This window comes from Volvox carteri (genome assembly GCF_000143455.1).
Source record: "Volvox carteri f. nagariensis unplaced genomic scaffold VOLCAscaffold_9, whole genome shotgun sequence".
NCBI classification, from domain to species: Eukaryota; Viridiplantae; Chlorophyta; class Chlorophyceae; order Chlamydomonadales; family Volvocaceae; genus Volvox; species Volvox carteri.
This window is the reverse complement of record NW_003307552.1, coordinates 696,987-708,421: the sequence shown is the minus strand read 5'-3', so window position 1 is coordinate 708,421 and position 11,435 is coordinate 696,987. Positions and strand designations below refer to the sequence as shown.

Genomic DNA, 11,435 nt, shown 5'->3' with positions numbered 1-11,435 from the left:
TGTCACAGCGGAAGAGCAAAGAGCGAATGAGTTGCAAGGAGCTGCGATAAGGCAGGATGGCAGGTTGCACTTCTCTGGAAGTCAATAAAGAGCTAAAGGGAAGGTGTCAGTATCACGAAGAGATGACAAAGCCACATAGACAATTGCATCTTGTATTTTTTCTGCGGCTAGCTCGGACATGCCTATCGGCAAGGAAACTGTTGTACTGTTTTAAGGGTTTGCAGTTGAACGACTGTAAATTGTTGATTTCCGCTCCTGTACCATAACACAGTGGATAATCACCTGCAACGTCACCCTGACGACCCCTCATTCTTCGGCCCCGCATGATGCGACCGCCCGAGTGCCGCAGAAACCAGAACACAGACCAGGCAGCAAAGTTCAGATACAATTAAACATTTCATATATTCCCCATTCGAGGAGGTGTTGAAAATCATCCTGCATCAAGTACCATCCTTGGGATCCAGGGTTTGATCAACTCCAGCAGTAGCAGTTCCAACAATGTTCACACGTTAATACTTCCAATCGACGACACGCAGACCTGTCAGGGCGACACCCATCCATATTCGGCCAGTATCAATGGCAGCAGTTCTCAATAAGAGCCCCGATCAACCGGCAGGAGACAACGCAAAGGCCATGGCTGTTACTAACTATATGGCCCTCCTGACTAAATCCCTCCCAAAACGACACTGGGAATCGAGGACAAGCCAGTGCCGCCGCCCGCGAACTTCCGACCGCGCTTTTGCACGTGTCGTTATGACGATCCCCTCGCACCCACAGAAACACGCGCGACCACAACCCTACACACCACGGATGCGTTTGTCCAAGATCAAGAGCACTGTCAAAAAGAATAATACCGGCAACCGCGGAAGGCCACAATCCCCTTTGTTACTCCACTCTTTACGCCACTCAATTTCACCCGGCTGTGCACCTACGCAGCACGGTCCTTCCATGCCAATCCGTTATCGGCTTTTGTGCTTTTGTTCAGAAGAGATAGTCGATAAGCGCGACCGTGAAGATCACCAGCAGCGTCATCAGCACCAGCCCGGCCACCGTGATGGGCCCGATCTTGTCATCGAAGAAGCCAATCTGGGTTCAGGGCCACGGAGCCGGGTTTTGCTGCGGTCAGGTGGGAGACTACTGGCCGGCTGGCTGTAAGCCCCGGAACACCATGCAAAAATGGATGGGTGTGGAAGGTGATTGTTAAGAAGCGAACCCCATGCACGGCAAGGCTGTGACAACACCGTTGAGCCAGCACACGTCGGAGCGTATCGAAAAGGGAATGTGCCGCCGCGGCAAGAGGCACCACCTGCTAAATGCGCTAATTGTTACTATGCCAACTATTACCCCAGATATTGAATTCACGTAATGATCAAATCGTTGCGCTTTGGTTAAATGATCGCATTTCGCCAACCCCCCCATGACCTATCCCCCGCTTCCCGTGGCTGAAAGTCGTACTTCCTCAATGCGCCCCGTGGGTCCGCTGTAGAAAGACCAATCCCGCACGCATACATCCCGCATCCCACCTGCTTTGTGCGCATGAACTTGCTCCGCCACTCGTACGTAAAGAGCGCGTAACTCATAATAAGGATGGACAATGGGGAATAAATGCACGTTATGACGTCGATAGTTCGTTTTGAAATTAGTCGATCTGTGGTGTCCTCGTTATCGGCGTCACCAGCAAATCCTACAAGGGCTGATGAGACGCCTCCCAGCGTGATGGCCATTCCCATCCAGCTCAAGAACGTCCTCTCGTTCGCTGCGCATAACACAAGGAAATGAATGCCGTGTCGTCAAGAGCTATTGTGGAAATGGAAGACAACACCAGGGCTTACCAAAGTAAGACTTTGGCTCCACACGCATGGGAACTTTCCGAGGAAGCTGCAATTCTGCACCAGCTGTGAACTGCTTGGTACCGTAAAGCTTATCGAATATGTAGTTCGAGGCCATTTTCCCATTTCCATTGTTTAAAATGGATGACATGCTGTAAATTCTCCAGTAAAATGCTCCAGAAGTACAAGCCAAAACGCAGTTAGAGCGCTCCGTCGATTTGATTGTGTCGGCGTGCGTAAGAAAATTCTGTACTGAGTACGACAAGAAGGAATCTTAACGGTCACAGTAACGCATCAAGGCGGCCCCCATTCGCTACTTGACGTGGTGACCGTACACCGCGTGGGATTGATCCTAAAAATCGAAAGCATCAAGGCAGATAATTGTACATTGACCGCGGCCACCTTTATACTAGCTTGAAAAATCTGTCAGCAAAACAGCGACCTATGGCCTCCAACATTGCGTTTACCAAGGCGCGGGACTATCCACCAATTAGTTCAGCTACTCGTCGCGGCTGGACGCCCCTCGTTTGTCAAAAACGCCTTACCCACACATTTACTGCTTTCGAAATGCGACAACGTAGTCATATCTGAAGGTATGCTATACGAGGTTTCACCAAAGGGCTAAAGCCACTCTACACGCTATAGATCTGAACAACTAAACATACAAATTACGGTAATGCAAGTCAGAAAGCCCAGGAGGTGGCTACATGCCATCTACCCTCCATGAAGTAATAACCCACCTAGATGCGCATTCATGCGTCAGTCCTCTTAAGCGAGGACCGATCAGTGACACAAATCAGACCAACTCCGCATACGTCTGAATTCGCCACAAAATCTGTACAACTACTGCATCCCAGGCGCCTAGTGTGGTGGGCGCTGCAGCCCGTACGAAAACAACTCCACAAACCTGCCAACCGCTCCAATTTACGTGTCTTGTGACCTCTGTGGCCCCCGATACCAGCTGCCACACCCGCAACGTGTTGCACACGGCTGCATAATGCAAAGTAGGGCTTATACAAGGCTGTACATGGCCCATACAATGCCGCTTGCCAGGTGAGGCACGCGTTACGAAAAATCCTCGTCGCACCGAGAATTTGGCTCAGGTGAAAGTTTGCGCTTCTTTAAAAATGACGTCGGCTGAGGCTACAACAGGCATAAGGATGCACAAAAATATTCTAACCTAGGTGTACTGCAGACTCTATGCTCGCATGCAGCCGCAGTGGTACTACATAGGAAGTCACGCCTACGATTGTTAACCAGGTGTTAATATCTCTTCAGCCCTTCTTCGGCCACTAAAACTTCAGCCCTTTCTTAGCTTAAAAAGCACAGTCTCATTCAGACTTCGCGATGTACGGAACTACGTAAAGGCAAATAATGTGTAACACCAACGAAAGAATTTGTCAGGTTGTACCATCCGTCATCCGACTCTAAATGTTAGAACTGCACAACTACTATAGGTTGCTACCTAAATCTCGTAAGGACCTGCTTTTGACCTCCAGACAACTGAGTTGAAGGCCTTGGTCATGGATGGCCTTGGCCAGCTTTTCATCGCGCAAAATGGTTCTGTGTATGCCTTGGTGCCGGCTGAGTCCCGGGAGCCGCCCCCTCGTCACGTCCGCGCTGAAAGCGAGGTGACAGCGCTCCTTACTCAAATCCTGCAGCGACAGCAACATCAGCAGCAACAACAACAGCAACAACAGCAGCAACAACAGCTGCACGAGCAACACTTGCGTCAGCAACATCTTGCTTTGCAGCTGGACGGCCTGGCAGCGCCCAACCCTGCCCAGCATCGCGAAGAAGCATTGCACAGCCTACTGCAGGCCACTCTAATACAGTCCTATCCACATCAGATCCAGTCTAACTTGAGCCCAAACCCTGGCCCGTCTACGTCAACACACTTGGGTGCATCCGGGCAAATGCCGATGCAACGCCGGCGCTTGCCAAGCGTTGAATCGCCAAGCAACAGGTGCGGACGTTTTTAGATTCGATGATTGTTTTAAGCTGATGGAGTCCATGGCTTGCTGCGGCATTGAATGGTTACTACTGTGATACGTACTATCACTAAGACATATCCCTGAGGCTGTTGCCATGGTGCGTACGGACATAGGGCTTCCTCTTATAATAATAAGTATTTCTGCCCCGCGGTACCCTCTTGCGCAGCGGACGTAGCGACTCGCAAAGCCCACCCCCCAGCAATCGTGGGGTTGACCGCAGTGAGCGCAGCAACCAGAACGGCTTGGGGCTGTCTGCGCAGATGAGCGCGAAAGAAAAAAATCGACAGGCGCAGCGCCGATTCCGTGAGCGACAGAAAGACCTCATCGCGAACCTCAAGCAACGCGTTGAGGACCTCCAAAGCAGGGTAGGACAGGCACAGCACATCGGTCCATGGTAGCAGGGGAAAGCCACCCCTGCTTCCGTCAAGGATGAAGGAATATCAGGGTCTTGGAACGTAGGGGAACTGCTGGGTCATCGTGCAGCGGGGAAAGCGTGTACGTTGGCGGCACGCCCCGGCTCGCCTTGCGGGATGTTGTCTATCTGCCCGTGATGTCCCGTTGTGCGCTTCTGTACGCCGGCATCCTGTGTCAGACATTCCGTAGTTAAGGATTGTTTTCGGACTTGTAGTGTTCAAGGATTTGCCGGCGTGATTTTGCGTCCTGTTCAGGTGGCCGAGAGCGAGAAGGAGATTATTGCGTTGAAAGAGGAGAACGCGATGCTACGCGGGCGCATTGAGGGCAAGCAGCAGGGGCCATCTGTAACCCTTCCTGCGGAAACTTTACAGTCGCTGTTGCAAATGACGGGCGCGAGCGGCCTCCTTGCAGACGCGCCAAGGCCCAGAAGCGGCGGGAGTGGGGGTGCCAGCATTGTTGCCGGCAGTAATGGTGGCAGCGCGGCGGCGGTATACGGTCCAATCCGCGGCGGCGACATGAACACGCGGGGCGGGGATGCTGGTGTTCGGGGCTCGGACACGGGGCGACGAGGCGACTTGGGATTGCGACGCGGTGAGGTCGAATAACTGCCAAGTACAGGCTTCTTTGGTCATGAGCTGGGGCTGTGCGTCGATGCATTGCATACTTTCCTTCGATGCATCACACCTTTTCCTTCAAATGGATGCACAGCAGCAGGAATTTGGAGCATGTACGGCAATGTGGAGCATGCGTTGTTTGGCATTGGTTCGCTATTGGTCACCGCGCTGCATATTGCCCAGAGCTGGCGACGATTGCACGTTATTTTGCTGGAATATGGAATGTGCATTGGTATAGTGTTGTTCGGCTGGTATTGTCTTGTTTTCCCTGTGTCCATGCTACAGCCAGCTCGTAATAGGCACCAGCTAGGAAAGCTTGCGCTCGTAAAGCACTGTCATTCTGACTCACACATGCGGCAAAAAAATTGTCCTGTAGTTACATAACATATGACATTATGCAACCATAGCGGCTCACTTTGCTTTTGAGGAGCATCCATACACATGGGCATATCTGTTTGCGCATCGTGCATATGCTCTGTTTTTACTTCGACTTCTGACCTATGCGCATGCGCCGCCCTAGGTGACGTGTCGCTTGCGGACCATAGTTAAGACCTAGCTTTGCTGCGCTGGCAAGGCAGGCGTCACACCGAGGCATGAGGATGATAGCCTGTGCACTGCAAAGCATTGATAGTGACGTTGTCTTTGTTGTGCGGGTTGTGTAGGACGCGACTTATTTGTTGTACAGTTTGGCCGTGGATCTTATGAATATCCTGTGGATCTTATGAATATCCTGTACCTGGGTGGGGGCCCGGGCTTAACTGATTTGAGCGTTCATGATACCAATCGACGCGTCTATGCGTGTGCGATCGTCAGCGACTGATGCGGACGGAGAATATCCCACGTTGGTGTTGCAGCGCAACGTTTCAGCTGGTGGTGGGGCGTTTTTTGGAGCCGTGTTAGATATGCCGTGTCTCGAGCATACGTGCAGCTCAGATTCCTAGGTGGCCTAGGCATGTGGCATATTGTCGTACCACGCATATGCAATTTGACTGCGGTTTTGTGCATGCATAACGTGCGTCAGCATAGGAGCAATATTTTATGGTTGTTTGAGCAACGTCTGGTCCTCTTTATAAACTCTTGGGTACGTTGCACGGTGAAGTGCCGTCCCGGACGATATCTGTGCCACTTCGCACGCGAATGACTCCTCACAGCACGCGCAATGTGCTGGACCCGTACGGGCTATGACGCCCAACGCTTCAAATTTTTGAAAACAGAATTATGTTGATTTGTTTAATTGGGCGACGAATCCGAAGGTGCTGTAACTACACATGATTGTCACATGGCGATTCCTCAAATCACCATACACCTGAGCATGTACGTCCACGTCCTGGGACACGACATACTCCGCCCTTGCAGAACAGCAGATCCCTCCTGCAAACGCATAGTCCACCTCTGCTCTCTCATCTCTGCAACATCCCATAGCCAGCAAAACACACCTCTACGGGTATCAAATCCGGTGGCTTTTGCTCATACTAACAACCAGCAGCAGGAATTTGGCAAAGCTCTTTCCGCAACCAAGGCGCACTCGTTAGCGCATTAAGCTCCGCAGGGTCTCAGCCCGACCACGAGAATATGTGCACTTTGCCAGTGTCGTCCCCAACGATAATTGCTGCGCCTGGGATGTTCGTGATTGCCCGAGACACCACCACCTGAAAGGGAACAAAAGACGTCGTACACCCAAAGCACACGGAATCATTATTTTATAATGCCCAGGAAGGAGGGTAAGATGCAATCTCCTGGGCTGTGCCCCAGAAGTGGGTTCTTGCCGGCCGCACTGCGGTATCACTCTCACAAGCGCCCGGCTTCTTGAGCCCGAGGCCGACGCCAACCTATCCGTTTCCATGCAATTCAACCAAGTGGAGCGTGGCAAACCTGCGACCCGCACACGACTTATGCATTACAACGGCCTCCACATTGCTTCGCGCAGGCCCAGTGCTTAAGGTACGCCACCATGCACTGGAAGGCGCAACAAGTCACCCCAAGGCAAGGCTAACATCTGCCCCCCAGCAGCCCAAAGCGCCCTCGATCGCACTGAAGATAGATAAATACAAATATGCGCTGCCGGTGCTGCCCTACCTCACATCCATGCGCAATGGGCGCAACAGAATCCGCAATATTCTGCAGCCCCCCAACCCCCTCCCGGTCCTTGCTTTGCATGCTCACCCCTGGCAGCATCCCCAGCAGGGACATGCTCTGGTCTACATTGTACACGTTGACCCCGGTTTGGAGCGTCGAGATGGCCAGTATGCTCTCGCCTTTGTTGTCTGGGGAGCCGTCCATCGTGAGAATTGAGTTGTGCGGGCCGCCGCCCCCCTGCAGGACGCACACGGACAGATCAGCGGGGACCGGTTGCCTGTAATGCCTGTACGTTCGTGTACCGTGGTTCCGTACTGACGGAAGATCTTAATAGGCACATGTCAGGACAGCTGTGTCAAGGTAAGGCGCAACGACCCTTCTGTTCACAAGTGCATCGTAAAGATCTCACCCTTGTAAGCCCCCCCTGATGAAGTAAGCCGACAGTAAGCTGCCCTTCACTAGGGCTATAGCCATTGCGCCTTCCGCGCGGCCGTTCTGAATCTCTGCCCCATGGCACACCCGGGCCCTTCTACCGTCGCAGATCTACTGAGTGCGCAGCAGGGCACGAATACACACGACGTAACCCCTGCAGCACCCAATACTGCCACCGCTTTTTGCCCCACCTGGCGGTATCTTCCCCCCCCGCCACCGCTACGGCCACCACCGTCGTCTTCAAAGTAGCTGTCGATGGCTTCCGGTTTGACAACGGCGCCAGGCACGGGTGGGCTCATCAGCTCCCAAACCTTCATGTAGCCGTCTACGGAGCCCGTCAGGATGTTGTTCTGCGGCGCCGTGCGGTGTGAGGTGCAAAAGAAGTGAGGACAAGCAAAACACAGCGAAACCGCTTAAGCCAGGAGAGGAGGAGCACAGCATGCTACGTACCGGAGCGGACGAGGGCATGTGCACGGGAAGAAAGGAGATCCGCGGCCAAGAAACATACAACACCACATAAAACATATAACAAGATGCATTTAACACCACGGCAATACGGAATCGGCACACGCCAAACCGCCCAATATGGCTATGCGTCGCGAAACGCCGAGATACGTTCATAGCACGCGCAATAACGCAATATCATCAGCGAGTTGTACAATGTTTGAAAACACGGGAAGGAAATCCTAGCGTGCATGCACGCCAGCTCAAGCAAGGAAACTTCTTAAGGGGGGCTCCTGCCCCTTTACCTGTAAAGCCCCGTAATGGGTGCCAGGCACCGTTCCACCATTAGGGCCAAGCTAAGGAATCTCACAGCATACGATACGCTCAACGACAGCAAAAAAACCGATGCAATGAGCGGCGTGATGCGAAGCCCTCCTTACCCCGTACTGCAAGATGCTCGTTATGGTACCGTTGTGGGCTGACGTAACTGTCTGCGTACATGTCCCTGTGGCGGGGTCCCAGATCTGCGCAAAGGGGAGGGACCATTACCCAGGCGGCTTCATGGAAAAAGCTTAAGGTGCGTCAGTGGACGCAATGCTGACGGGCTTGAATACATACATTCTGAAGGCCCAGGATAATAGCCGCGCATTGGCCGCTGCGCTATCAAGGCGGCACGCGTTCCTGTATGTTCCTGTATGTGCTCCAATAAAGCGGGTCAACCACTCCGCCGAGCCGTGTATGTCCTCCTTTGATTGTACTCACTGCACCCGACTCCATGCGGGCACAGAAAGTACGGTACGAGGAACCGCGGCATTGCGGGAGCACAAACAGCTGCTGAATCCGCACCTTGAGGCTGCCGAACGAGTCCCCGGACACCAGGAAGCCGTTGATCATCTCAAAAGCGTAGATCGGGTACGTGTGACCGCCCTTGTCCTTGTCCAGAATTTGCTGTGGGAAATCAGCAGCACACACCGTAGACGGCTACCGTAAGAATTGCTCTCTAGCGGCCAGGACAATTGCGCCAATATGGTAACACAAGGCCCAAACCCTCGCCCGACAACCTATGACTGGGCTCATATCTTCATCAGTTCCATCAGAACTTCAGCGCGATGCCGTGTTGCCCCCTTAATACGAGTGAGGGCGCGCGGCATCCCTCTCCCTCTTCCTTTTTTCGAAACCCTCCCGTGGAATTTGATATCCAGCGGAATGCGATATCAAATTCAGCCAATCGGCCCCATGCGGACGTTCCAAACGGCTGTGGCATTTGCCGCCTGCAGCCGAGAGCAAGGCAAAAGGCCCCACCCTGCCAGTACCTGGTCCCTACCTTGCATCGGAACCTCGCAATATCAGTCCTCCACACCAAGCAGCATAACTTATTCTCAACAGCTCCCAACCATGCTGTGAACGCCCGTCACCTCGCATGCATTACCACTTTACATCTCCTAACCACAACTCCCAGCAGAAGGCGCTATTTCAAAAGTGCCTCCCTGCTGCAGGCCCAGCAAGAGAGCCCCAAACACCCGGTTGCTCTCTCATAAATTCAAGAAGTTACAATACCATACCCCGTCCATATCCCAGCCCATCATCAGCGCGTGTCGCTTAGCAACTGCGTCCTGCTTACCTTACACACAAACGCCTCGCCCTCCATGCCCCACACGCGGATGCTGCAGTCCTGCCCACAGCTGAATAGCAGGTTGTTGGATGCCAGCATCTGATTGATATGGCCCTGTGACACAACCACATGCGTGCAGACAATGGCCCCACAGATTACAGGGCCGGGAAGAGCAATTAGTTAAGACTCGTAGCAGCATGGTACCCTGCTGGATACCCTGCCTAACATCTGGGTACCCTTCCTAGGGCGCAGGATAGGGATGGCCATCGCGCCACAACCACATTGCGCGTTCCCGCGCTTACGGCTGATTCCACCCATGGGCCTTGGCGCCAACCGTGGGTACTGGATTGCAATATCTAGTAGGCGCGAGCACCCGCCAGGATGGCATTGCTACACGAGTAGCGATGGCAAGCGGGCTTCCCTGATTCGCCATACGGAAGGCAACAGGCAACAGATTGCCCAGAACTAATAGACCACAGCTGCACCAGGCCAGACCCCTTTCCGCACCGCAACCGTTTCGTGCTGTGGACCGATAAACTACGCTTGGCCACCACGCGTAACCGCAACAGCCCACCAGCTGACCGGCATGGAGGACCTGCTGTGGAACCCCAACGAAACGCCTGATGCCTTTGTAGTGCTTGCGAGCACCGTCGCCCGTCCGGCCAAAACCCCTACGCGCAAGAGCTGTTACATCGTGTCCCGCCCCGGCCCAGCTCATCACCTGACCCTCGTTTGGGGCTTTCTACCGCGTCCACTTGGACGGTTACAACACCCGGCGCCCAGCCTACACCGCTAGGCTTTCGTCTCACCCTGTGCCCCGGAATCATCTGCGTTTTCCCAGCGGCGGTGTTGTAGAAGTTTATGATGCCGTCCTGGTTCCGCGGATCTGGCCCCTTAACGTACGCAACAAACAGGAAGCCCTGGATGAACAAGATGGAGTCGACCTGCCCGCCGAGGGTCTCCTCGTGGACTACCTACAGCGGAGGGGAAACGAGACAGAGGGCTGTAAGGGGAAAAGAAAGGGTGATATGACGCTAAGCGAACAGGCATAGAAAGCAACGCATAAGAAGCAACTTGTCATCCTTGTTCACAACCGGGTGATTTGTGACACAGTCTGTCACAGTTCTAGGCTGAGCCCTTAAGGGCTGAGTCCCCTTTTGAGGGATCAGGACGGGGGTGGCCATTCGGTTCAACCCCCGCCTCAAGAAACGACGACCACCATAGACCGCACTGTACGTGCCGTACGCCCCACATCCAGGCGACTTGCACACCGAGAGAAGTGCCCTACCTGGCCGCTGTTGCAGTCCCACTGCTTGACTTTGCCGTCTTTGGCCCCGGTGAATAGCTGCAACAAGCAAGGGAAGCGGTGCGGAATGAGCAAGCCACGCCTGTGCTGTGAGTAGCGAGTTGCTAACCAAATCATATTGTCGGACTCACCGCGTTCGTTGCTTGGTCATAAGACATGCAGGTGATTGGGCCACTATGCGCTTGGATAGTCTTTAACAACGTGAGGTTGGGTGGCGGGTTGGCGTTGTACTGCTGCTGCTGCTGCCGCTTTTGCCCTGCAACCAACCCCGCCGAGTGCTCAGCCACGACGGTGCAAGCGGGAACGATTATTGTTCCATGACGTTGTATTCAGGCAGTGCGTACCTGAATGGTTCCAGGATCGACCGCCACGGAAGCCGCGACGAGATCCACCATCATGGAAGCGCCCTTCTCCACCGCGATAGTTCCCGCCTTGATAACCACCACCATCATAGCCACCTCCACCCTGATACCCACCTCCTTGGTAGCTATCTATGTAGGCCCCACGACCGCCTCCTCGACCTCCGCGGCCACCTTGCGGGCCATCGTAGTACCCGCCTGGCCCACCACCATCGTAATACCCGCTCCCACTCCGGCCACCTCGTCCTCCATAGTAATTATCGTTATGGCGTCCTCCACTTCCGCCGAAACCGCGGGAACCGCGAGGACGGTAGTTCCCTCTCCCACTACCTCCCCAGTCGTCCATGGGTACGTT

General features: G+C 53.9%; 3 protein-coding genes across 3 annotated transcripts; 1 reads left to right on the top strand and 2 right to left on the bottom strand.

Moving 5' to 3' along the window:
• Window positions 1-259: 259 nt before the first annotated feature.
• On the bottom strand, window positions 260-2,012 carry VOLCADRAFT_73656 (uncharacterized protein). The gene is made up of 3 exons (XM_002948120.1): window positions 1,833-2,012; window positions 1,524-1,756; window positions 260-1,086 (listed from the first exon to the last, which is right to left on the bottom strand). Exons 1-3 carry the CDS (start codon window positions 1,978-1,980, stop codon window positions 982-984), a joined length of 486 nt encoding a protein of 161 aa, XP_002948166.1. The 5' UTR covers window positions 1,981-2,012; the 3' UTR covers window positions 260-981.
• An 814-nt stretch (window positions 2,013-2,826) lies between these two features.
• VOLCADRAFT_103787 (uncharacterized protein) lies at window positions 2,827-6,128 on the top strand (the record flags this gene model as incomplete). Its single annotated transcript, XM_002948263.1, has 4 exons — window positions 2,827-2,882; window positions 4,044-4,188; window positions 4,492-4,828; window positions 5,137-6,128. The coding sequence occupies 4 exons, from the start codon at window positions 2,827-2,829 to the stop codon at window positions 5,145-5,147; spliced, it is 549 nt and encodes a 182-aa protein (XP_002948309.1). The 3' UTR covers window positions 5,148-6,128.
• A 276-nt stretch (window positions 6,129-6,404) lies between these two features.
• On the bottom strand, window positions 6,405-11,426 carry VOLCADRAFT_88519 (uncharacterized protein; the record flags this gene model as incomplete). The annotated part of the gene is made up of 10 exons (XM_002948119.1): window positions 6,405-6,500; window positions 7,015-7,164; window positions 7,551-7,709; window positions 8,244-8,327; window positions 8,650-8,751; window positions 9,425-9,529; window positions 10,225-10,389; window positions 10,704-10,760; window positions 10,853-10,977; window positions 11,198-11,426. The coding sequence occupies 10 exons, from the start codon at window positions 11,424-11,426 to the stop codon at window positions 6,405-6,407; spliced, it is 1,272 nt and encodes a 423-aa protein (XP_002948165.1).
• Between the last annotated feature and the right edge of the window lie 9 nt (window positions 11,427-11,435).